At 36.1% G+C, this 27,738-nt stretch overlaps 1 protein-coding gene across 1 annotated transcript in view; it reads left to right on the top strand.

Moving 5' to 3' along the window:
• The first annotated feature begins 230 nt into the window (after positions 1-230).
• Positions 231-27,738, top strand: part of RRP15 (ribosomal RNA processing 15 homolog) — a 51,866-nt gene continuing 24,358 nt past the window's right edge. Inside the window, exons 1-4 of the mRNA XM_037823694.1 lie at positions 231-375; positions 20,900-21,171; positions 23,659-23,756; positions 26,415-26,616. Coding sequence (XP_037679622.1) covers positions 231-375; positions 20,900-21,171; positions 23,659-23,756; positions 26,415-26,616 — 717 coding nt within the window. The remainder of the gene's footprint in view (positions 376-20,899; positions 21,172-23,658; positions 23,757-26,414; positions 26,617-27,738) is intronic.

Genomic DNA, 27,738 nt, shown 5'->3' with positions numbered 1-27,738 from the left:
AGCTGGCAAAAGAGTCGGCTGGGACTATACATTCACTGATTTTTGTCTTGAAACCGATTTCACTTAGAAACAGTCACTCAAACCTCTCACTAAACCACCTTCTGAGATTAGAGTTCCAGAACTCCGGACAATATGACCCGCCCCGGAACCTTGTGTCACCGGAACCAGAAGGCGAAATTCCTTTCGTTGCCACCGGACACAGCTCTCAAAGACACTTCCGGTGAGCGATAATGGCCGCTGCCGTTCAGGGATCACATGTGAATGCGGGGAAAAAGCTGAAAAATTCCCTAAAAAAGAAAAAGAAGATGAAAATGGTAGCCAGGGCCGCAGCATCAGAGCTGGAAGATGAACACAAAGACGCTGCGGACAGCGGAGGTAACGTACTAAGGCTGGGCTTTGGCAGCTGGGAGGAAAGGCAAGTGGAGTGCGTGGGGGAGCAAGGGATGTGAGTGGGTTCGCTGTTAGTTGCTGGTGTTTTATTTGCGCATACCATCGGAGCAGAGACTTTGGCTCAGTGGGAGGAATTAAGGAATGGTGTTCAGAGAGAGGGAGCTATCAACTGTTACTTAGTGAGTCCACATTCTTTTACCAGACATTTTTAGGTCACTGATTAATTTAAACGTGCGAAACTGATGCTGCTTTCGGGGAACTTACAGTAGCAAAGGATGAAAGGAAGGGTGGTATTTGAAGTTACAAGAGTGGGATAGCCTTTATAGGGAAGCTAGGAATAAAAGGCCATGAGAAGTCAGAGGGATACGGATGCTGTACTTGATGGCATTTCTTCTCCAGTGAGTGCATGCGTGCATTTGGGGGAACCGAGAGCAGAGAGCAATGAATCAAAGAAGAGTTGATGGTTTAAATAAAATAAATAAAAGTAGCAATTGATAACTTTCTTGATAATGAAAGGAAGGAAGAAAACCATTGGGAAGACTACGTCATTTGTCCGTGCTACTCTTACCATCATTCTTGGTTGTAAGTTTACTAAGAACTGCACACAATTCCCCACTTCTACTGCCCAGTTTTCGCTCCTTTGTGCTAGCTAATACCTATATAACAGCTAGAACTTTTCTTTTATGTATATCAGATCGTTTTAGTCATCTGCTCAAGAAGATTCAGTTACTTTCCATCTCAGAATAACATCCCAAATTCTGCATGATCTGGCTCAGGTTGTCACATCAGCTGCTGCTCTGCCTCTCACTAACTGCTAACTCTAATCCAGCCACACTAGTGTCCTTGCAGTTTGTTTAACACATCATACCTACTCCCATACAGGTGTTTCTGCACTTGCTTGTCCCCCGCCTAGAATGCTCTTCAGATGCTTGCACAGCTCTCCTTCATTTCCTTCAATCTGATCCATTTCCTTATCAGAGAGACTTTTCCCTGACCTCCCTATTTAATGTAACACCACTATTCTTCTTGCCTCCCTGCCTTCATTTTTTTTCCCCTACTTTTATTTCCCAACATATTATGAAAAATTTCAAGCATCCAGAAAATTTGTAAGAGTTACATGCTAAACCTATATACCCACCATATAGACTCTATAATTGACATTTTGTTATATTGCTTTATTACACATCTTACCTCTTATCCATTGCATTAGGTTTTGATGCCCATCTAAAGGTGTTAGTACTTAAAAAAGCCAATATGATTCTAGAGTTGGTTACATTTGTATGAGCTTTTAATGGATTTCTTCTCAAACTCCTTTCACAAGCCAATTGACAGTTGACCACCAAGAAACACATTTTGCATTCAAAGCTTAAAATTTTATACCTCTGGGGGAGTAAGTTTCAGCACCCAAGTTCTGATACTGATATTATTTGATACATACACTTATGTTTTAAAAGGTATCTAAGCCCATTGCAGCTTCTAATTTCTCAAGATTCTGTTTCTAGTCTTGATCATTTTTGATTTCAGTGGGGTTCATACATTTGTTCTTTCAGTGCCCATTTCAGTTATCACCTTCCCTCAGTGTTCTCTGATTCCCACAATTAAGCCTTAGGCTTATCTGTCTGCTTTAATGTAATTGTATACTTATTTTTTTTTATAACATTTATAACATTATAATTATAATTATTTTGTGAGTCTGTCTCTTTGACCAGAGTACTTTTGTTATCCAGTTTGGACTTTGTAGTTTCTGTCACATAGTGGGTAGTCCGTATAGTGTGTAGAGTTCAGTTTAAGTCAAGGGATGTATGTTGAACATGGAATTTGTCTACACTTGAAACTGACAAGAAGGAAAAGCTTCATATATACTACATCAAAAAAAAAAAAAAAACCCATGAGATGCTTCAGAAATCAAAATCAATTTGGCAGGTTGTGATTCTCTGTTTTGAATATTGGTCTTCCTAAAATCATGTTAACAGAAAATCAGCTTAGGTATTGTACTTGCTTTATCAAGCCACAAATAGCATTTATAATAAGATTGGTCAGCATGAAAGAGTAGTGGGTGCTAGGACTAAAGTGCTAGGGTTGCATTCCAGCCTCTGCTCCTTTGTAGTTGTGAGATCTTGGGCAAGTGACTGAAACCCTTTCTGCTCAGTTTCCTCATTTGTAAAATGGAGATAATATGAGTACCTTTATCCTAGGGCTATTGAGAGGATTGCGTAAGTTAATTCAGGCAAAGTTTACAGTTTTTGGCACAGGTTTTGAAAGAAAGGTGTGGCATGCAATATCTATTGCTTATATAAGATGCAAACCTCTCTACCTACGTTTTTCTGACAAAATCCAGGTTTACTCAAGTGTCTATAGTGATCCCATGATTTCAGGATGATAGGACTGCATCTCAGTCCCAAGAAATAAATCATGGTTCTCTAATCCAGCTATGTAACTCTCCTAACACTTGGTCTGTGATTGGTCAGTGAAGGTAAGTGGCATCCAGGACAGGTTTTTTTTTTTTCCTTATTAAAATGAACAGATATGACTGGCTTGGCCCACCCTATTTCCCCTTTTCCTTTCTTCCTGCTTATATTGCAGAGGGAAGCAGTTATCTGTTAACCATGAGGAAGCAAGAAGGACAAAAGCCAGAATGCCAAGAAAGGCAGAGCAGACAGAGTCTAAGTGTATGATGACATCACTGAGTCAGTGTAGTGATACCTATCTCTAGACTTCTTATGTATGAACAATAACTGCTCTAGTTTTATCACTGTAGTAGCACTTTCTGATACTTCTAGTCAACATAGTACAACTCATAAAACAATGCAGTATAACATCGCTTAACCTCATGGAACTGGCCATGTGGTATGCATATTTTTATATAACAACCTCAGTGATAAGAGAGAAGAATAGAGTAATAAAGTACTATTTTTCCTTTTTTTCCTCCGTTATTAGAGAAGTTGTGGGTTTACAGAATAATCGTGCGTTAAATACAGGATTCCCATATACTTTCCCACCACTAACACCTTGCATTGGTGTGGAACATTTGGTACAATTGATGATAGCACGTTTTTATAATTGTACTATTAATTAAAGTATAGTTTAATTTCAAGTTCACTGTGTAGTGTAGTTCCATTGATTTTTAAAATTTTTAAATTTTGTTATATATACAATCTAGCATTTCTCCTTTTAATCATATTCATATATTTATTTCATTGCTGTTAACTGTGCTCACAATGCTGTACTATCATCATGATCATCCATTACCAAAACAGTTTCATCATTCCAAATAGGAAACCAGTACATTTTAAGTCTTAATTGCCATTCTCTATCCCCACCCTGTTCCTGGTAACCTATATTCTAGATTCTGGTGCTACGAGTTTGCTTATTCTAATTGTTTCAAATCAGTGAGATCATACAATATTTGTCCTTTTGTGTTGGCTTATTTTACTCACAATGATGTCTTCAAGGTTTGTTTATATTGTCGCATGTATCAGGACTTCATTCCTTTTTACAGCTGAATAATATTCTGTTGTATGTATATATACCACATTTTATTTCTCCATTCATTGATTGATGGACACTTGGGTTGCTTCCATCTTTTGGCAATTGTGAATAATGCCACTATGAACATCAGTGTGCAAGTATCTGTTCGAGTCTCTGCTTTCAATTCTTTTGGGTATATATCTAGTGGGATTTCCAGGTCATATGGTAGTGCTATACATAGCTTTCTGAGGATCCACCAAACTGGTTTCCATAGTGGCTGCACATTTACATTGCCTAACACAGGTCCTGCAGATGCTTCCCTATGTTTTCTTCTAGGAATTTTATAGTTCTAGCTCTTATATTGAAGTCTTTGTTCCATTTTGAGTTGATTTTACGTATATGTTGTGTGGTAGGAGTCCTTTTTTCTGCAAATGGAGATCCAGTTTTTGCAACACCCATTTGTTGAAGAGAATATTTTTTCCCAACTGAGCAGTCTTTGCTGCATTGGCCATAAATGTGAAGGTTGAGTTCTGAGATCTCAGTTTGATTCCATTGGTCTTTATGTCTGTCCGTGTGCCAGTACCTTGCTGTTTTATTTGCTGTGGCTTTGTAGTAAGTTTTAAGATGGGAACCTGAGTCTTCCAACTTCATTCTTCTTTTTTAAGATGGCTTTAGCTATTTGGGGCCCCTTACCCTTCCAAATAAATTTGATGCTTGGCTTTTTCATTTCTGCAAAGAAGGTTGTAGGAATTTTGATTGGGATTTTATTGAATCTGTAAATTGCATTGGGTAGAAATGACATCTTAACGATATTTAGTCTTCCAGTCCATGCACACAGAATGTTCTTCCATTTATTTAGGTCTTCTTTGATTTTTTTTTGCAATGTTTTGTAGTTTTCTATGTACAAGACCTTTACATCCTTGTTTAGATTTATTCCTGGATACTTGATTCTTTTAGCTGCTGTTGTGAATGAAATTTTTTTCTTGATTTCTTCTTCCCAGTGTTCATTGTTTGTGTATAGAAACACTACTGATTTTTGGGTTTTTTATCTTGTACCCTGCCGTGTTGCTAAATTCATTTATTACCTCTAGGATCTTTCTTGTGGATTTTTCAGGATTTTCTGTATTTAGGATCATATCATCTACAAATTGGGAAAGTTTTTCTTCTTGCACTCCAATTTGGATACTTTTTTTTCCTTGCCTAATGGCCCTGGTAAGAATTTCTTGTGCAGTGTTGAATAGCAGTAGTGACAGTGGGCATCCTTGTCTTGTTCCTGATCTTAGAGAGAAAGCTTTCAGTTTTTTACCATTAAGTATAGTATGTTAGCTGTGGGATTTTCATTTATGCTCTTTATCATGTTGAGGAAGTTTCCTTCAATTCCTAGTGTTCTAGGTGTTTTTATCATAGGGGTGCTGGATTTTTCAGTTGCCCTTTCTGCATCAATTGAGAGGATCATGTTTTTTTCTCCTTCATTCTGTTAATTTGGTGTATTACGTTAATTGATTTTCTTATGTTGAACCAATCTTGCATTCCAGGGATAAATCCCACTTGATCGTGGTGTATAATTCTTTTAATAAGCTCTAGGATTCGGTTTGCTGGTATTTTGTTGAGGATTGGTGAATCTATTTTATGAGCGCTATTGGTCTGTAGGTTTCTTTTCTTGTGTATCTTTATGTGGCTTTGGTATGAGGGTGATGTTGGCCTCGTAGAATGAGTTAGGGAGTGTTTTCTTCTCTTCAATTTTTTGGAAGAGTTTGAGCAGAATTGGAGAAGCCATCTAGTCTTGGGCTTTTCTTTGTTGGAGATTTTTGATTACTGATTCAATCTCTTTACTAGTAATTGGTTTGCTGAGATCTATTTCTTTTTGAGTCAATGTAGTTTGTCAGAATTTGTCTGTTTCATCAAGGTTATCTAATTTTTTGTCATATAGTTGTTCACAGTATCCTTTTATAGTCCTTTTTATTTCAGTGAGGTTGGTAGTAATTTTCTCCTTTTCATTTCTGATTTTAGTTATTTGTATCCTCTCTCTTTTTTTCTTTGTCAGTCTACCTAAAGGTTTGTCAAATTTATTGATCTTTTTAAAGAACCAGCTTGGTTTTGTTCATTCTCTCTGTTGTTTTTTGTTTTCTATTTCATCTCCACTCTAATCTTTTATTTCCTTCCTTCTCGCTTTGGGTTTAGTTAGCTCTTTTTTTCTAGTCAGATTTGAGGTTAAGAATCTGTTTTGTGGTCTTTCTTCTTTTTTAATGTACGCATTTAGAGCTATAAATTTCCCTCTAAGCACTGCCTTTGCTGCATCCTGTAAGTTTTGGTATATTCTATTTTTGTGTTCATTTGCATCAAGATATTTCCTAATTGCACTACTAATTTCCTCTTTAACCCATTGGTTGTTTAAGAGTTAGGTTGTTTAATTTCCACATATTTATGACTTTTCTTTTTCTCCTTCTATTATTGATTTCCAGTTTCATTTTCTGGTTGTCAAAAAAGATACATTATATGATTTCAATATTTTTGAGTTTATTGAGACTTGTTTTATGACCCAGCATATGGTCTATCCTGGAGAATAATCCTGGACTTGGTAATAATGTGTATTCTGTTTCTGTTGGATAAAGTGTTCTATAAATGTTTGTTAGGTCTAGTTGGTTTAGAGTATCATTCAAGACTTGTATTTCCTTATTGATCTTCTAATTAGATGTTCTATCCATTATTGAGAATGTTGTGTTAAAGTCTCCTACTATTAATGTATAACTGTCAATTTCTCCTTTCAGTTCTGTCAGCATTTGCTTCATATACTTTGGGGCTCTGCTATTAGGTACATATTTATTTATAATTATGTCTTCTTGTTGAATTGTTCCCTTTATCAGTATATAATGATCATCTTTGTCCCTCATAACTGTTTTTTAATTAAAGGCTATTTTATCTGAAATTAGTATAGCTACCTCAGCTCTCTTTTGGTTATTACTTGCTATGGTATATTTTTTTCCATCCTTTCACTTTCAGCCTACTTGTATTTTTGAATTTAAGGCTAGTCTCTTGCAGACAGCATATGGTTGGGTCATACTTTTGTATCCATCTCTGCCTTTCGACTGGACAGTCAAATCCATGTATGTTTTATACCTTTTATTTTCCACAGTTCTTCCATTTCCATTAATGCCTACTTCCATATTTATTTGATTTTTTTCTGTTGTACCATTTTGTGTCTCTTCTTTTTTCTCTCTGAATATATTTTTCAGATATTTTCTTTTTGATTACCATGGGGTTAAAATTTAGTATCCTAAATCTATAGCAGTCATGTTTGATTTGATACCAACTTATCTTCAATAGAATACACATATACACTGTTCCTAAACCTACCTTACCTTTTTTTTGACCTCCTTACTTTTTCTTTGTACTTGTTACAAATTATATCTTTGTTCATCCTGTGTCAAAAAACTGTAGATTTATCATGACTTTTTATGCATTTGCATTTTAGCACCTGTAAGAAGTAAGAAATGGAGTTGCATACCAAAAAAAATTATATGTATAATTCAGTAGTACTGGCATTTAAAATTACGCTTTTAACAGAGGTCTTTTTTTCTTTATGCTACTTTGAACCACTGTCTAGTGTCCTTTTCTTTCAGTATGGAGAACTCCTGTAGCATTGCTTGTAGGGCAAGTCTAGTGATAATGAACTCTCAGCTTTTTTTTTTTTTAATCTGAGAATGTCTTAATCTCTCCCTCATTTTTGAAAGAATGTTCGCTGGATAGAAAATTCATGACTGGCAGTTGTTTTCCTTCAGCACTTTGAGTATTTCAACCTACTGCCTTCTTGTCTCCATGGCACTGAATCTGATTGGGACTCCCTTGTACATAACACATTGCTTTTCTTTGCAGATTTCAGAAATCTTTTCTTGTCTTTTGCATTCAGTAGTGTGATCAATATGACAGATTGTACTTTTCTTCATGTGTATCCTGTTTGGTGTTCTCTGGATTTCTTGGCTGTGCATATTCACATCTTTTGCTAAGTTTGGGAAGTTCTCTGTTATTATTGCTTTGAATATTTCTTCTGCTTCTTTCTTTCTTCTCCCGTTGGGTGACTCATAATGAGTATATTGGTATGCTTGATTGTGTCCCAGAGGTGTCTTAGATTATTTTTGTGTTTTTTTCCCCCAATTTTTAAAGCAGTTTTATTGAAATATATTCACACACCATACAATTCATCCAAAGTATACAATCAGTGATTCATAGTATAATCATGTATTTATGCATTCATCACCACAATCAATTTTAGTACATTTTCATTGCTTGAAAACAAAGCATCCCATACCCCACATATGCTTCTGTTATTGACCCTTAGCATTTTGGTGTGGTACATTTGTTACTGTTGATGAAAGAATATTAAAACGTTATCAACTATAGTCCGTAGTTTGCATCAGGTGCATTTTCCCCCCATATACCACTCTATTATTAACTCCTTGTAATAGTGACGTACATTTGTTCTGGTTCATGAAAGAACATTTTTGTATTTGTACTATTAATCAGTCATATTCCACCACAGGGTTCATTCCATTCTACAGTCCCATGTTTTATCCTCTAGTTTTCCTTATACTGACATAGATGGCCCTAAACTTCCCTTTTCAACCGCAGTCATTCGTAAATCATTGCTATTAATTACACCCATCCTAATGTGCTACCATTACCTCTAACCATTTCAAAATATTTAAATTCAACCTGGCTAAAAATTCTGCACTCATTAAGCATCCATTCCCTGTTCTGTAGCCTCATTCTATTTCCTGGTAACCTATATTCTAGATTTTAAATTTATGAGTTTACTTATTATAATTAGTTCATATTAGTGAGATCATACAATATTTGTCCTTTTGTGTCTGACTTATTTCATTCAACATTATGTCCTCAAGGTTCATCCATATTGCTGTGTGCTTCAGGACTTCATCCCTTCTTACTGCTGAATAATATTCCATTGTATGTCTGTACCACATTTTGTTTATCTATTCATGGGCTGATGGACACATGGGTATTTCTGTCTTTTGGCAATTGTGAATAATGCCACTATCAACAGTGATGTGCAAATGTCTGTTCCCATCCCTACTTTCTGTTTTTCTGAGTATATACCTGGTAGTGGTATTGCTGGGTCATATGGCAGTTCTAAACTTAGCTTCTTAAGGAACCACCAGACTGTCTTCTACAGCTACTGTACGATTTTACATTATCACCAAAAGTGAATAAAGGTTCTTATTTCTTCACATGCTTTCCAACACTTGTAGTTTTCTGTTTGTTTCATAGTGGCTGTTCTAGTAGGTGGTGAAATGATATCTCATTGTGGTTTTGATTTGCATTTCCCTGATAGCGAGTGATATTAAGTATCTATTCATGTGCTTTTTAGCATTTATAAGTATTTCCTCTTTAGAAAAATGTCTATTCAAGTCTTTTGCCCATTTTTCAATTGAGTTGTTTGTCTTTTTATTGTTGAGTTGTAGAATTTTTTAAAATATTTTGCATATTAACCTTTATTGGATATGTAGTTTCCAAGTATTTTCTCCCATTGAGTAGGATGCCTTTTTACGTTTTTGACAAAGGCCTTTGATGCTCAAAATTATTCAGTTTTGAGGAGTTCCAATTTATCTGTTTTTTTCCTTCTTTGTGCTTTGGGTGTCAAGTCTAAGAAACCTCTGCCTACCACAAGATCTTGAAGATGCTTTTCTACATTTTCATCTAGGAGTTTTATGGTCCTGGCTCTTATATTTAGGTCTTTGATCCATTTTGATTTGATCCATTTTGATTTAATTTTTGTATAAGTTGTGAAATGGGGGTCCTCTTTCGTTCTGTGGATATGGATATCTAGTTCTCCCAGCACCATTTGTTGAAGAGACTGTTCTGTTCCAGTTGATTGGACTTGGCAGCCTTGTCTATTATCAACTGACCCTAAATGTGTGGGTGTATTTCCGAACTCTCAATTTGGTTACATTGATCAATATTCTATCTTAATGCCAGGACCATGCTGTTTTGACCACTGTAGCTTTGTAATATGCCTTAAAGTTAGGAAGTATGAGTCCTCTAACTTTGTTCTTCTTTTTCAAGATGTTTTTGGCTACTGGGGCCCTTTACCCTTCCAAATAAATTTGATGATTGGCTTTTCCATTTCTTCAAAGTAGGCTGTTGTAATTTTGATGGGGATTGCATTGAATCTGTAAATCAATTTGGGTCGAATTCACATCTTAACTATATTTAATCTTCCAATCCATGAACACAGAAAGCCCTTCCATTTATTTAGGTCTTCTTTGATTTCTTTTAGCAGTGCTTTGTAGTTTTCTGAATATAGGTTCTTTACATCTTAGGTTAAGTTTATTCCCAGTTATTTCATTCTTTCAGTTGCTATTGTATATGGATTGTTTTTCTTTCTTTCTTTCTTTTTTTTTTTTTTTTGAAAGTGGCAGCAACCAAATTCAGGTATTTTATATTCTGCTCTCAAATATCTACAGGCATCATCTATATATCCTATTAAACTTGAGCTCCAAATTTCAGAAATGAATCTGAAAACCATAAAATACATTATTGTTTCCTCCAGCCCTAACTTCCGCATTCTTAAAGTCACTTTTCAGCCATGGGAGGGAAAAATCCTTCTGTGACCGTGTTGAAATCCCATTAATTTCATAGGTAGGTCAAATAATGGAAACCGAACAGACTCAAGCAAAGATACACAACAATTAGGAGTATAACTACATCTGCTACCATAAATGTTTACATTATCTGTGAATGATGATGTCAGAATTGTTTTACTACAAGAGGCAAGATAGTATTTTCTAAAGGGCCTTGACACTGGGGAATTCTTTTATTTATTTATTTTTTAAATTGTGATTGTTCACATACCATACAATTATCCAAAGATCCAAAGTGTACAATCAGTTGCCCCCAGTACCATCATACAGATGTGCATCCATCACCACAATTAATTTTTGTTCGATTTTTAGAACATTTTCATTACTCCAGAAAAGAAATAGACAAAGAAGAAAAAAAAAAAGAAAGAAAAGAAGAGGAAACTCACGTCCTCCCATATCCCTAACCAACCCCCTTGCGTTGTTGACTCGTAGTATTGGTGTAGTGTATTTGTTACTGTTTATGAAAGAACGTTGAAATACTACTAACTGTAGTGTATAGTTTGCAATAGGTATATATTTTTTTCCTATATACCTCTATTAATAACTTCTAATTGTAGTGTCATACATTTGTTCTGTTTCATGAAAGAGATTTCTAATATTTGTACAGTTAATCTTGGATATTGCCCACCACAAGGTTTAGTGTTTTATACTTTCCCATCTTTCAACCTCCATCGTTCTTTCTGGTGACAAAAATGACTCTGAGCTTCCCCTTTCCACCACATTCATGCACCATTCAGCACTGTTAGTTATTCTCACAACGTGCTACTGTCACATCTGTTCATTTCCAAATATTTAAGTTCATCCTAGTTGAATGTTCTGCTCATACTAAGCAGCTGCTCCCCATTCTTTAGTCTCGTTCTATATCTTGGTAACTTATATTTCATGTCTATGAGTTTACATATTATAATTAGTTCCTATCAGTGAGACTCTGCAATATTTGTCCTTATGTTTCTGGCTTATTTCACTCAGTATATTGCCCTCAAGGTTTCACCATCAGCCCCTTTTTTTTTAAGCTGGTTTTGTTCACATGACATAATTCCATCATAAGTAAACAATCGATGGTTCCCTGTATAGTCACATATTTATGTGTTCACCACCCTCAACACTATCTATGTAAGGACATCTACATTTCTCCCACAAAGCAGGAGGAAGAGTCAAAGAAGGTAGAGAGGCAAAAGAAAGAGAAAAAACAAACAAAAAAACATAACAGCTAGGAAGCAGCAAAAGAAAAGATAACCTTAGATCAAAGTAGAAGAGAGAGTCAGACACCACCACTAATGCCAAGAGTCTCACACCCCTCCACTATGCCCCCCTCTTATCTGCATTTACCTTGTTATATTGCCTTTGTTACATTAAAGGAAGCATAATACAGTGATTCTGTTAATTATAGTCTCTAGTTTATGTTGATTGTATTTTTCCCCCAATACTTCCTTATTTGTAACACCTTGCAAGGTTGACATTCATTTGTTCTCCCTCGTGAAAAAACATATTTGTACATTTTATCACAATTGTTGAACACTCTAGGTTTCAGTGAGTTATACAGTCCCAGTCTTTATCTTTCTTTTCTTCTGGTGTCCCACATGCTCCTCACCTTCCTCTTTCAACCATATTCATAGTTATCTTTGTTCAGTGTACTTACATTGCTGTTACCATCACCCAAAATTGTGTTCCAGACCTCTCACTCCTGTCTTTTTCTATCAGTCTGTAGTGCTACCTTGAGTGTTTCCTGTAGGGCAGGTATCTTATTCACAAACTCTCTCCTTGTCTGTTTGTCAGAGGATATTTTGAGCTCTCCTTCATATTTGAATCCAGATATAGGATTCTTGTTTGGCGGTTTTTCTCTTTCAGTATCTTAAATATATCACACCTCTTCCTTCTTGCCTCCATGGTTTCTGCTGAGAAATCCGCACAGTTTTATTGAGCTTACTTTGTATGTGATGGCTCGCTTTTCTCCTCCTGCTTTCAGGATTCTCTCTTTGTCTTTGATGTTTGATAATCTGATTATTAAGTGTCTTGGCTTAGGCCTATTCAGATCTATTCTGTTTGGAGTACGCTGTGCTTCTTGGATCTATAATTTTATGTCTTTCATAAGAGATGGGAAATTTTCATTGATTATTTCCTCTATTATTGCTTCTGCCCCTTTTCCCTTCTCTTCTCCTTCTGGGACACCAATGACACGTACATGCTTGTATTTCGTTTTGTCCTTAAGTTCCCAGAGATGTTGCTCATATTTTTCCATTCTTTTCTCCATCTGCTCCTTTGTGTATAGGCTTTCAGGTGCCTTGTTCTCCAGTTCCTGAGTGTTTTCTTCTGCCTCTTGAGATCTGCTGTTGTATGTTTCCATTGTGTCTTTCATCTCGTGTTGTGCCTTTCATTTCTGTAGATTCTGCCAGTGGTGTTTTTGAACTTTTGATTTCTGCCTTATGTTCACCCAGTGTTTTCTTTATAGCCTTTATCTCTTTTGCCATATCTTCTCTAAACTTTTTGAATTGATTTAGCATTAGTTGTTTAAATTCCTGTATCTCAGTTGAAGCATAAGTTTGTTCCTTTGACTGGGCTATAACTTCGTTTTCTTAATGTAGGTTGTAGTTTTCTGTTGTTCAGGCATCTGGCCTCCTTGGCTGCACCAATCAGATTTTCTCGGATGAGAGCAGGCTCAGGTTCCAGAAGGAGGAAATATTCAGTATCCGGTTTCCCTGATGGTGTGTCTTAGAGGATTGACACACCCTGTGCTTTTCTGCCAGCAGGTGGCGCCTGTCAGCCTGTCACTCCAGACTGGTGTAAGGAGGTGTGGCCCGCTGCTCTCCTCCCACAGCTCTGGAGTCTGGTCCTAAACAGAAGGCGGGTAGTAGAGCTGGAAGGTGGGTAGTAGAGCTGGACCCCACCTCTTTTCTCTTGGGAAGCTATGCCCCCTAGAGAGAGGTTATTTGCCTATAAATAGATTTCTTTGTTTCTCTGGCTTTGTTATCTCCACCCTTGTCTGGGTCAGAGTGCTGCGAGCTGAAAATGGTTGAGGCTTTCTCCACTGAGCCGCCCAGGTTGACGGAGAGAAAGAGACAGAAAGCCTCTTTTCAGGGTCAGTCTTCGGTGCCCAGATTCACCTGTTGGCCAGAGATAACACCCGATCCTTTGGGCTCCCCATCCCGAGACAGATAGTCCCCTGACTCTCCAAGGTCAGTCATTTCCAAAAGCCTCTGTCTGCTTGTTGGGGATTTGCAGTCTGTATTGAGCGGTTAACATTAAAACCCCAGTTGGAGTTGGGCTGAGGTATATTTGCTTGTTTAGAGAGTGCTGCTCTCTAGCACTGCCAGGCTTCCATGAGGGAGGGGCACTTGGCTCTCGGCTTGGGTCTGCAGTTTTTACTTACAGATTTTATGCTGCGATCTGGGGCATTCCTCCCAATTTAGGTTGGTGTATGATGAGTGGATGGTCACGTTTGTCTCCCTGCAGTTATTCCAGGTTATTTACTTGTTTTTCCTGTTGTTTATTAATTGTTCCAGGGGGACTAACTAGCTTCCACTCCTCTCCATGCCGCCATCATAGCTCCTCCCTGGATTGTTTTTCTTGATTTCCTCCTTGGATAGCTCGTTACCAATTTGTAGAAACACTACTTTTTGCGTGTTGATCTTGAATCCTACCAATTTGCTGAACTTTTTTATTAGCTCTAGCAATTTTGTTGTAGATTTTTCAAGACTTTCTAAATATGGGATCATGTCATTTGCAAATAGTGAGGTATTACTTCTTCCTTTCCTATTTGGATATCTTTTATTTCTTTTTCTTGACTAACTGCTGTGGCTAGAACTTCCAGCACAATGTTGAGTAACAGTGGTGACATTGGTCGTCCTTGCCTTGTTCCCGAGCTTAGAGGGAAGGCTTTAGGTCTTTCACTGTTGAGTATGATGTTAGCTGAGAGTTTTTCATTTATGTCCTTTATCATGTCGAGGAAGTTTTTTTCTAGACTTGTCTTTCAAAGTGTTTTTAAGAAATCGATGTTGGATTTTGTCAAATGCTTTTTCTGTGTCAATTGGTATGATCATGTGGTTTTTCCCCTTCAATTTGTTAATGTGTATTACAGTAATTGATTTTTTATGTGGAATCGCCTTTGCATACCTGGAATAAAACCCACTTGATCATGGTGTATAATTCTTTTAAAGTACTGTTGGATTCGATTTGTAAGTATTTTGTTGAGGATTTTTCATCCATATTCATTAGAGAGATTGGTTTGTAATTTTATTTTCTTGTAATATCTTTATCTGGCTTTGGTATTAGGTTGATGTTAGGTTCATAGAATGTTTGGTAATGTTCCCTTCTCTTCAATTTTTTGGAAGAGTTTGACCAGGATTGGTATTAATTCTTCATGAAATGGTTGGTAGAATTTGCCATCTGGTCCTGGGTTTTCTTTATTGGGAGGTTTTTGATGACTAATTCAATCTCTTATGATTGGCTTGCTGAGGTCTTTTTTCTTAAGACAGTGTAGGTTGTTCATTCATTTCTAGGAAGTTATTCACTTCATCTAAGTTGTCTAATTGTTGGTGAACTGTTGTTCATAGTATCCTCTTATGATCTTTTTTATTTCTGTGGGGTCAATAGTAATGTCCCCCCTCTCATTTTTGATTTTATTTTCATCTTTTCTGTTTTTTTCTTTGTCAGTCTATCTAAGAGTTTGTCAATTTTATTGATCTTCTCAAAGAACCAACCTTTGGTTTTATTGATCCTCTATTGTTTTTTTATTCTCAATTTCATTCATTTCTCCTCTAATCATAATTTCTTTTCTTCTGCTTGCTTTGGTATTATATTGCTGCTGTTTTTCTAATCCCTTCAGGTGTTCAGTTAGGTCTTTGATTTGAGCTCTTTTTTCCTTTTTAGGGCTATAAATTTCTCTCCCAGCACCGTCTTCGCTGTATCCCCTATGTTTTGATATGCTGTGTTCTTGTTTTCACTCATCTCAAGATATTCAGTGATTTCTCTTGCAGTTTCTTCTTTGGCTCACTGATTGTTTAAGAGTGTGTTACTCAACCTCCATATATTTGCGAATTTTCCATTTCTCTGGCTGTTATTGATTTCCAGTTTCATTCCATTATGATCAGAGAAGGAGCTTGGCATAGTGTCTGTTTTTTTTAATTTATTGAGACTTGTTTTGTGACTTAGCATGTGGTCCATACAGGAAAATGATACATGGACACTTGAGACGAATGTATATCCTGCTGTTTTGTGGTACAGTGTTCTGTATTTGTCTGTTAGGTCTAGTTCATTTATCATATTATTCAAATTCTGTTTCCTTTTTGATCTATGTCTAGGTGTTTTATCTGTTGATGAGAGTGGTGTATTGAAGTCTCCAACTATTATTGTGGGGCTATCCATTTCTCCCTTCAGTTTTGCCAGTGTTTGCCTCTTGTATTTTGAGGCATCCTGGTTAGTGCATAAATATTTATGGTTGTTATTTATTTTTGGTGGATTACCCCTTTTATTAATATATAATGCCCTTCTTTGTCTCCTATAATGGTTTTGCATTTCAAGTCTATTTTGTCCAATATTAGTATAGCTACCCCATCTCTTTTTTGGTTACTGTTTGCATGGGATATCTTTTTCCTATCTTTCACTTTTAGCTTATCTGTATCCTTTTATCTAAGGTGAGTCTCTTGTAGATAGCATATAGATCACTTTTATTTCTTCTTTTAATCCATTCTACTATTCTGTGTCTTTTGATTAGAGAGTTTAATCCTTTAACATTCAATGGTGTTACTGTAAAGGCAATACTTACTTTTTATCCTTTGGCTTTCATGTGTCAAATCTTATTTTTGTCTTCTTTTTACCCTGTTAGTTTCCCCTACTGGTAATCTTCATTTCGACACTCTTCCAAGCCTCTTTCTGCTGTTTTTGCCTTTCAGCCCACAGAAATCTCTTTAGTATTTCTTGTAGGGCACCTCTGCCTTCTTGTCTCTGTGGTTTCTGATGAGATATCAGCACTTACTCTTACTGAGTGTCTCTTGTGAGTGTTAAATTGCTTTTCTCTTGCTGCTTTCAGAATTCTCTTTATCTTTGGCATTTGATATTCTGATTATATATGTTTTGGGGTAGCTCTATTAGGATTTATTCTGTTTAGAGTATGTTGAGCTTCTTGGATGTGGATATCTATGTTTTTCATAGGAGTTGGGAAATTTTTGGCCATATTTTCTCAAATATTCTTTCTGTGCCTTTTCCCTTCTCCTTTCCTTCTGGAACACCCATGACATGCATGTTTGTATGCTTCATGCTGTCATTCAATTGCCTGAGACCCTTTGCAATTTTTACCACTTTTTCCTCTATCTGTTCTTTTGTCTGTTCCATTTCAGATGCCCTGTCTTCCAACTTGCTCATTCTTTCTTCTGCCTGTTCAAATCTACTTATATTACTCTAATATATTTTTCATCTCATCCATTGGGTCTTTTATTCCAATAATTTCTGTTATTTTTGTTTGCATACTTCCAAATTCTTCTTTATGCTCACCCAGTGTCATCTTACTATCCTATATCTCTTTGGCCATATTTTCTTTAATCTCCTTGAATTAATTTAGGAGATATATTTGAACATTTGATTAGTTGTTTCGAATCATTCTCATCTGAAGTTTTAATTTGTTTCTTTAACTGAACCATATTTTCCTGTTTGTTAGTATGGCTTGTAATTTTTTTGCTGATGTGTAGGCATCTGATTATCTTGATGTTCAGTTTCTCTCCCTTGCCTGGGGTTTTATTGTTGATTGGCTTTGTGTAACAGCTCTTGTTTCAACTTATTCTAGATATTGAGAATTGCCCATGTTTGACTAGTCAAAACAGGGCTAGGGACTCACGAATGGGGTGCAGACCAGTTCCAAAGGGCCCTGGGGAGAACAACAGAAATGATACAAAAAAGCCTTTTTTTTTTTTGCCACCCAAAACTGCACTTTCATGGTGCTCTTCTGCAAACCTGTCCCCGCAGTGGAGGGGGTGTATTTTCTCATCTTCCTCCCTGGGGATGTTGAAACAATGATTGCTGGGGTCCCTTTTCCAGGCAGGCTATAACTACGATTTCAGCAGTCCAAACTTGCTGATCAGAAGCCACGCTCAGGACTTGACCACCCCCTGTCCCCGTTACTTGGAAGGTAGATCGTCACTCCCCTCTCAGTAGGTGTGGGAAGCCTCAGTGGTGGGGGATGGGTGCTGGTCACTGCCACAGAAGCAGTTCACTCACAGTTTCTGCTGCAGCTTCTCAGTCTCATCTTGCTCTTTCCTGGATTCCGTATGGTATTCCCTGGCCTGTGAAGCCTCAGAACCATCAATTCAGACAGTTTCTTCCTGGTTACTGGCTGTTTCCTGCAAGAGAAATGAGCCCTGTCTCCCACATGCCACCATCTTTCTTATTCTCTTCCAGAAGGCAGTAAATAAGAACCAGTTCTGTTTTTTGATTTGCATAGTGGTAATTTCAGTATCCTAGAGGTAAAGCCTGTTTTTAGTAATTGGGAGATCTCATTACATTGGTATTTTACATTTATTTATATAAAAATGTCATCATTTCTACTGGCAATGAATTCCTGTCTAAAAACCTGAGTTAGAGTTTCTTTACAAAAACAATAAAATAAAAACCATGACTTTAGTGAATTCTTCTGGGATTTTTTTTTTTTTATTGGTAAGGTGAGTGGAGGTTATGTTAAATGGTGCTGTAAAACTTTTCATAGATTTATTGTGTGTCCCATAGCATGCATGTTGTAGTAGTCACGTTGGGCAAGAAATTTATCAAAGAAAAATAGCCAGGGTTTCAAAGTGAGTAACTGAAGTGGCTTATACAATCGTGAAGTCTTTTGGCTGCTTTACAGTGCAGCTGAAAAAAATGAGATTTGCTGTAATTTGTGTGTGAATTGATCAGGACAAAACACTAGATGTCAGTGTTGTAGTTTTAACATTTTACCAGGAGCTGTTTCAAGACTTTTCTTCTTTTAATTATCTAAATATTACTTAGTGGCACAATATTTAAGGTGTCTTCACTCTTTACATTTAGATAAATGCTTACTAGAACAAACACTGTACTCTCCAGGGAACACTGGTCCTAGGAGATGCCTCTGAGGAGAAAAAAATGTGTGGCCCTGTAATGTGGTATATAGTAGACATTCTGATTTTCATTGAATTGAATGATAGTGTTATTAGTTTTTGCTTGGCAAAATTTTAGATACTTGCAGTAATGCAGTTTTTTTTTCCTAATAATTTAGTTCTTCTGTCACCTATATGTACATGTCAAAGCCTAGAGTCATGTCTTCAAATTTCTTACGGTTACTCACCATATAGGATACATCAAAAGCTATAAATCAAGTAACTGGCAAATGAGTTTTCTATTTTAAAAAATGGTTTCTCTTTATTAAGAAATATGCAACTCTATTAGGGTGGTAGAATTTGTGACTTCTTGCTTTTAACAGTTATTTTAATACTTTTTGATGCCATAGGGACATTTTGTTTTAAAATGATGCTTTTAAAAAATGTAAAATCTTTATTTTCTGTGTTAAACTCTTAATTTTAAATACCTAATTTTTATTCATGTTTAAGGTTCATTTTTGTATATGTATGTTTTTGTTTGCTATTTGCTAATGTTATTACAATTTTTTTATTTGAGTTAAATAGTTCCATATCCTTTTCATTTCACGAATTTTTAACACTTAAAAAATAAAGGTGTTAAGCAAAAGTAGTACTAAAATTATAAGTGTTATAATCACTAACTTAAAGTCAGGTTTTTCCAGCAATTCTGTTTTGATTCATGACTTTGAGTCAAGAGACTGGAGGGTACCACTCAGAAATTAATAGTTGACTATACATTCTCTTCTTTTTACTTTAGACATGGCAATACTCTGATACAAAAAGGCTGAATGGGAATTAAAAGTGAAATGTGCATATTTTGTTGAAATTATATGTGAAACTGGGGCTTGGAGTTGAAGAATAATTTTCAAGTACCAATAATAAACAATCAATATACGTAAAAGAAATAGAAGCAGAGAATGTTATGGTTAAGATGCTTAGCTTTGGTAGGGTTAAATGGATCCAGAGCAGACTTGCTGAAATGCAGTGCTTTGGGGCTGTTCATTGCTTTGCAGTACCTCTAGGTTTAAGTGAAAGTTCTGATTTAGCCAGCAGGACATCAGAATGGAATTACGTAGGGAGTAGCAGGAAACCTGTTTATGCATAGGCATTTTTTTTTTTTTTCTTTGAGATTCACCTAGTTCTGGAGTTGACCAAAGAAAGTATATTTGTTAAATACAAAGACACTGCAGCTAAGTGGCAGTTGCTGGTGTGTTTCTGAGTTTTCCTCTTCTTTGGCAACTTTTTCTTAGCTTTTTTGTTGGCTTGCCTTCTGCTTATTAAAAAACATTCCAAGTTACTAAGCTGTTGGTTGATTTTCTCCTTTGGAATGTTTCCTAATTCATTCCATAGATTTCTTCTGAAGAACAAAACTGAAGCTCCCCAGAGCTTCTGGATGATACAGATGCATGCAGACTCCACTTGTGCTTTAGTTTAAGTATCTTTAACTTCAGAAAGTGAGAGAGGCTGTAAAGTTTAAAGTACTCAGAGCTTCTCAACACATTGATTCTGCAAGTTCTCTGAACCCAGCCATTTCAATCTTTAATGATGAACTAGCTTCCTGGTAACCTGTATAGGCTTCTTTTAGTAGTTCTGCATGATAAAAGTCAACAATACACTTACAAATTTGTATCTTCAGCTCATAGCTTAGTCTTTTCATACTGTCACCCAGCAGTATAATTGAATCATCAGTATCTTGGGTATATGCTACTTTAGTAGATAATTTCTTTTTCAAAAATGTCAAAATACCTATTTTCACAATATTATATGCAAGTTGTATGAGGCTGTTTTTTAGGTTTTTCTGGACACAAATTCAGAATTTTAAATACCTAGGACAAATCCTTCAGAAAAGATATGACAACACTGCACCATTTTCTTGATTGATTAAAGTTATGTTGTTATTTGTTTTTAAAATAGCCTTCTGTAGTCTCTTTAAGTAGTTCAATGACACAGTTAAGGTCCATGGACTTGAAAACACTTTACACTGGTTCCACATCAGCATTGGTCAACCACCCAGGCAGCAGGGATGTGGCAGGAGCTGTTGCATTTGTTTCTGCTGCCTGGGTCCTGGGTCTTGAAGCCACTGCAGCCTCCCTGTCAGCGTGGCTGGGCCAGGTCTTTGGGGGCAGTAGGATGGGGGGTTCTCCCATTGTCCACTGTTAATGCAGCTATGAGACTCAGAGAAGTCCCCTCCTACAAGATCAGAGGCAGCTGAAGGACTGTTAGCTTCATGAGGGGCCGTGGGGTTCAGGCCATGACCCTGGCAACCTTTACTTACAGTATTAAAGTTTCATTTGTTTATACTTTTAGGTTCTGTAGGAAGCTGTGGATCAGAAAAGGACCAATTTTCTGATGATGAAGCGGTAGAAGCTGACAAAGAAGATGATGTTGAACCTTGTGACAAAGAAAATGAGAACGCTGCAGAATCTGGTGTTGGAACTAATACGGGCTGGGCAGATGCCATGGCTAAGATCCTTAACAAAAAAACTCCTAAAAGTAAACCCACCATTTTGGTCAAAAACAAAGAGCTGGAAAAGGAAAAAGAAAAGTTAAAGCAAGAGAGACTAGAGAAAAGAAAACAGGTGTGTTCTACCAGTTGTCTTTTGGATTAGATTATTTGTCTAGTCTAATTCTTATCTGTAGCAAATTGTTCTTTGCAGTGTTTGTCCAATTAACATTCCAGCTTTTAATTTGCTTTTTATGTGTGGGTGGATAACCAAGGTTATGTCAGAAGCCTAGTCTAAATTACTCCTTTGGGCATGTTCACTATTTAAATCGTCTGAGCAAAACAATAGAAACTAAAGGCCAAGGAAATTTATCCATTTAAAATCAAGTAATTATAAATGTTTAAATATTTTAGTCAATTTAGCTGTTTATGTGCTGACTTTATTAGCATCTGAGCTAATCTTTAGATTAGAATGTGTTTCATAAACATGTTAGTTAACTTTTTTTTTAAAACCCTATTTTATAATATAAATCTGTGAAGACGTCTTTAGTCAAGAGGTTGGTTGCAGTTCTGTAAACTGATTATTTCACTGCTAGATAAACTTGAATCCATTAGGATTTGTTGAACCACTGATGATAGAAATTAGATTAGTACAGTCTGTTAATTGAAGCCCAAAATTTGGACATGTGTTATGCTGTTGTATATTATAGAAAAAAAGAAGCCATGATAAGATTTTTATATCCCTTATACTTGATGAATTATCTCTGTGTCTAAAATATTTAGTTACTGAAAGAAGTATTTTCTAATGAAAGAAGACTAATTTTCAGCATACTGGCAATATAGACGTACTAATTTCCAAGAGGTACTTTACAGGTAAAATTAAAGGAAAAATAGATTTGAAATGGCATGTATTTCCATATATTTGTTCACCATCCCCTTACCTTGTTTCAAGATGAACTTTTCTTTGTTCTTAATACTGGTTTTTCTGTGTGAAAGGCCATATAAAGATGGAATTTTCAAGCATTGCTCTTGGAAACAGAAAGTGTGCTTATTATTAATTCAGTATTCTCATTGCACTTTAAGATAGATTTTGTCTATAAATCTTGCTGATAGCTTTTCAAACAAAAATTTGAATCTTTGTTTATAATATCTGCCAAAGGCTAGCATAGGCTTTTAAAAACCTCAGAATCCTTAATTACTTCTAGTCCCACTATTTCGGTGAGGATAAGAATGGTATTTTGAAGCCGAGAGGAGTGTCTCTTAACTGCTCTAAGCCAAAGCTTTGAATATTAGAGATGCCACTGTCCACGTAATGTGTGAAAGCACACATGTTGACACCAGAAACATGAGAAACCAGCAGCTGTGAACACTCTGTATATATGAGTAGGGTCTCTCTTTCTATATATATTATCATTATTTCTTAATGTTAATTAAGTATTATGAATTTACCATGTATTAGTTACTTATGTCTAAAAAATACATTTCAAAGTTAAAGAGATGTTTTGAGATTATACATATCTGTTATCCCTTGTATACTGTAGATAATTAAATTTAAATGAGATTTAAAATCAACATTTTTTTTCCCCAGGCATAAACTGGTAGTGAATTTCATTGCAGTTAAATGAATTCTCTGATTTGAGGAAGAGTCTATTTCTTTAGAAAGGAATCAGGCTAATCTGTATACTGAGAGCAGGAATCTGGTCTGCTGTGATTAGGAGTTTTCATTAATACAAAATAGATAGACGAGTAGAGAAAAGGAAGTGATAAAGGGAGACGTTTTTTTCATTGTTTTTTTTTTACTGGTTTAGCGTTCACCAACTTCTTGGTGATTAATCATGTTCTTTGTGTTTGATATTTGGTGAAATGTTGGCCTAAGAAGGGAACCTGGAGAAGTAGCTTACTAAATTAGGTGCCTGGGACCATGATACTGCTCAAAGACAGTTTTGAGCAAGATTATGTTGTTGATGCGATTTTTTTTTTTTTTTTTATTTCCCAACTCTCCTTCTATTTCTGTATGATAGCAGAGAATCCATTTACTTTCATTCAATTGATATGTCACATATGGCAAGGATATTGATCAAATGTGCCATACGAGGAGAAACAGATTAAAGTGTCTTAGTGAAAAGAAAAATAGTCACTATATAAACAGGATATATCTAGGTATGATGCTTTTCTTTTAAAAACTGGTACAAACTGTTCTGACTGCTGAGGGAGTAAGTTTCTGAAAAATAAGGAGAAACAGTGTGTAAGCCTATGGTTATTGAATAGGGTAGTTTGGCATCTTCCTTAGACTTACCTTTGGTGACCTGGTGATGGCAGATATGTGTGTGCTTCTTTCACATCCTACCCGGCACTGGCTGCCTGAATATACTGGCAGTTCTCCAGGCCCCTGCTGGCAGAGAACCTGACAGAAATTCAATTTGTGCTTCTCACATGACAGCTGTGTGCTAACCACAGGCTCCCTGAGCCGAACCCCTAAAATTGTGGGTTTTTTTTAAAGTCCCAGTGACAAACTAAGCCAGAATGATTTATTACCCTTGTCCTTTGACAGAGTTACATATCAAAGTGTGCTGCATTTCAAAAATGCCTAATATTCTTTCACATAACAATATTTATAACACAGCTTGATAAGAAGCGGGAGTGGGAAATGATATGCAGAGTAAAGCCAGATGTTGTCAAAGACAAAGAAACAGAAAGAAATCTTCAGAGAATTGCAACAAGGTAAGATAGTGTTTTTTGCTCTTTATCAAGTACATATGCTAACATGTTACTAGAATAAAAAAACAAACCATAGGACTGTACAACACAAAGAGTTGACCCTAATGTAAACTATGGGCCATAGTTAATGGTATGATTATAATATTGTTTCATCAATTGTAACAAAAGTTACAATTAATGGCAGAGTGTTAATAATTATAGGGAAATCTGTGGGGCTTATATAGGAATTCTGAATTTTCTGCATGCCTTTTCTGTAAACCTACAACTTCTCTAATAAAAAAATGTAAAAATAAATAAGTATACTAAAGCTCTGACAGTGATCTGTTTCTGCCAGATTTGATTTTTAGGTTGGCCTAGAAGCCAAGTGATTTATAGCTAAACCAGCCTATTCAGTACTGTATTCAACCCAAGATTTTGCAGGTCTCATGAGGCAGGGATATAACGTGCTAAGTGCATGTTCACTGTGAACTTATTTTAGATCATCTTGTTTTTATAGTCATGAGAACAGTATTGATCAGACCTCATACTGAATTTCTGTAGTGATAACTGTCTAAATTTATGACACTAGATGATTATTTTTTATCTTGCATTTTATTTATTTATGACATAATATGTTACACGGTCTAATGACTTGATCCTCTCCTTTCATTGCATTTTATATCATTGGCACCATACACTTGTTTGATGCCCTCTGTATACAAAGATAAATAAGATGTGGTGGCTACTGTGTGGTCCCTGCCCACGTGTCTGTAGGGAATGAAAGTAATTTACTTTGAAAATAGAGGTATGAATATGTGTTGGGAACACAGAACAGGAGATTGTCTGGGGGAATTGGGAAGGCTTCACAGAGGAGAGGAGATAGTCATTGTGCTGCTACTTAAACAATGTAGCAGTTATATTTAGTGGAATTACTTTTACATTCTGTTTGCATTGTTTTGGTCATTTTCTAATCCATTGAGGTACAGTGAGATAGTGAGGTGAGGTGGCTAAGAATGTGGGTGATAGAGCCAGGTTGCTATGTTTAAATCCCAGGACTAACCCTTATTAGCTGTGTGTCCTTGGACAGCTCCTTAATTTCTCCCTGTCTCAGTTTACCTTTCTGTAAAAAAAAAAGAGGATAGTATTATACTTGGCCTATCAAGTTTTTCTAAAAATTAAGTGAATTAATGCATATAAAGCCCTAAAAAAAGTACATGGTTGGTACTTAAACAAATTTGAGACTAAGTGCCTCCTTAAATTTTGTCCCTTAGGCACCTCACTTGCTCACCCTCATCCTGGCCCTGCTGTGAAGGGTCTGGAATTTTACCCTCCTTGAAAGCTAATAAGTGGCCTAGTAAAGTTTATTGGATGTGGGCAAAAGGCAAGAGACTCCCAGGTCAGTGATAAAGGATTCATGGCAAAGGCAGTAGGCAGAACGCCATGTTCCCGCTAGTTTCCCTTGTTCTACAGGGGCAACACAGGTGCCCTAGATGAATGTCTGCACATACAATGGGTTATGTTACAGGAGAGGAACACTGTACTTGGGAATCTACTGCTTTTATAGTCAATGAAAACAACCTGCTTTTTGCTTTGGGGAGACGTTAAGGTTGCTTACTGCAAACACAGCCCTGAGAAGTGGCCTGGGTCAGAGCCTTGCATTCTTTAAAAACCCAGTAATTATTATAGCAAGAGAATTCATAGATCAGAGATGGTGGGGATCTAAATGGTCTAAATTAGTACTGTTCAGTAGAAATAAAATGTGAGCGACATATGTAATTTAAAATTTTCTAGCAGCCACATTGAAAGCAGTGAAATGAAAGGTGACATTAATTCCAGTAATGTATTTTAACCCGTTATATTCAACATACTATCATTTTACCATATAACCAGTATAAAACACTTCTTAATGATATATTTTTTCATTCTTTGTTCATACTAAGTCTTTGAAATTCAGTGTGTATTTTAAACTTGCAGCACATCTCAGTTCATTCTAGGTCCTTGTCAGGTGCCCCAAAACCACATGCTAGTGGCTACTGTATGGGACTGCAGGTCTAAGTCTTCAGAATTATCTTGGAATAAACTTACATAACTCTAGAACAAAATACTTTAAATATTTTTAAAAATAAAATTTTAAAATTAGTTTCATATCACAAGAGTTGCAGACGGTAAAGCTGAATACTTTTTAAACTACCAAAATACTATTTTTTTCTCATTTATTTATGAAATTGAGATCCAGAAAATCTTACCTAGAGTCGGATGCTTAGACAGTCTACTAAAAAGGCTGTGCTCTTTCCATTACACTATAATGCTTTCAACCATTATATAGTTATAATATAAATAGAAAGATATATTTCTAGTTTAAGAAAAAGGTATTTGTGTTAACAGCAATTCTCAGTTCTAATTGCACAAAAGTTGGTTTAGAAAGATGAAAGGTGAAAAATACCACATACCAATTCACATGTATTTGTTAGTGTATTCATTGATTAAATGTTTAGTTTTAAAATACCACATACCAATTCACATATATTTGTTAGTGTATTCATTGATTAAATGTTTAGTTTTAGATGTAGTCAATGCTTTCATTTGGGTGCCTATTAAGTGCTTGCTTCTTCTCTAGGCAGTGCAAATAGTGTTTGTATTCTGGGGTAATTATTGTTTAACTACATCGTTGTCATTCTACAGGGGTGTGGTGCAATTATTTAATGCTGTTCAGAAGCATCAGAAGAATGTTGATGAAAAGGTTAAAGAATCTGGAAGCTCTATTAGAAAGCGTGCTAAGTTGATATCAACAGTTTCTAAGAAAGATTTCATCAGTGTTCTTAGAGGACAGGATGGAAGTACACATGAGAAGAGTTCTACTGGGAGGAACCCAAAAGCCAAACAGGTAAAACTTTTATATAGGATTCTGTGCATCAGACTTTCAACACTCAAAGATTTGGGGGATGGAAAAGCACACTATAGAAATACATATTTTCCAAATTTTATTAAAATTCTTACATGCCCATGGTCTAATTACTTTAAGAGTTTAGATTCTTTAGTTCCATGATGATTTACTTAATATGGAAATTGCCAGTTATAGATTTTGTATTCCTGCAATTAGAATTCAGGAACCAAATAGACTCAAGTAAATTTTCTAGAGATAGGCTTGCTATCAAGATACCCCTATTGAATTTTGTGCATTTTGGAGGAATAGAAGCCTACCCAGTAGATAGAGCCTCAATTTGATACTTCTCCCCACAGAAGTAATTGTGATGGTATGTAACTCCCAAAATAGGAAGATTTGGATCTTAAGGAAGTAAGGTGCAGAGTCATCCCTGCATTGAGACAGCTTTGTTGCTGTTTGGCGGTTGGGAGATGAAGGACATAAATACCGTTCACAGTCTTTGACGTGATAGCATTGCTTCTCCAGCCCTTTTGACCTATGGACCTCAGTGGTTTCCTTTTTAATGTACAAGGTGAAAGGTTCTGAACTGTGCTTTACTCTTAAAAGTGCTAATTAAAGCAAAGTGCATAGTTAAATTTGATGGCTTGATTTCTGTAGCCAACAAGAAGTACTTTATTCAATCAGAACAGGAGAGTTCCTGTCAAGTTTTTTGTTTGTATTTTGGGAAAACAGTTGAGACCCTGGCAAGGAAAGCATTTAGGAATTTCATGCCAACATAGGGTTGAAGTATTTTTTCACGCTCCTTGGTTAAATTACCATTTTGCTTAATTCTGACAAACGTTTTCTCAACTTTTTAGATTTGTCTCTCTCTCAAAGTACCCAAAGTGTATATTTACGTAATAATGGTGCTCTCTGGTGCTGCTATTTTAAAGGATCTGTCAAAAGTAATTATAAACACAGAAACACTGTCTTTGGAATTTCTATTTTTTTAGTTAAAAAGGCCTCACAGGCTGTGTTCTTTCTAGTGACAGTTTATTCTTAGAATTGGAGAGAGATCCAGCAGCATTGAATAAGAAAGAGCGAATAGGAAGTCAGAAAGGAAAGGCTTGTTTTTTTTTCTTT

The sequence above is a fragment of the Choloepus didactylus genome, chromosome 2 (assembly GCF_015220235.1).
Source record: "Choloepus didactylus isolate mChoDid1 chromosome 2, mChoDid1.pri, whole genome shotgun sequence".
Taxonomy (NCBI): domain Eukaryota; kingdom Metazoa; phylum Chordata; class Mammalia; order Pilosa; family Megalonychidae; genus Choloepus; species Choloepus didactylus.
The sequence above is the reverse complement of the archived record's forward strand: the minus strand, read 5'-3'. Positions and strand labels throughout refer to the sequence as shown.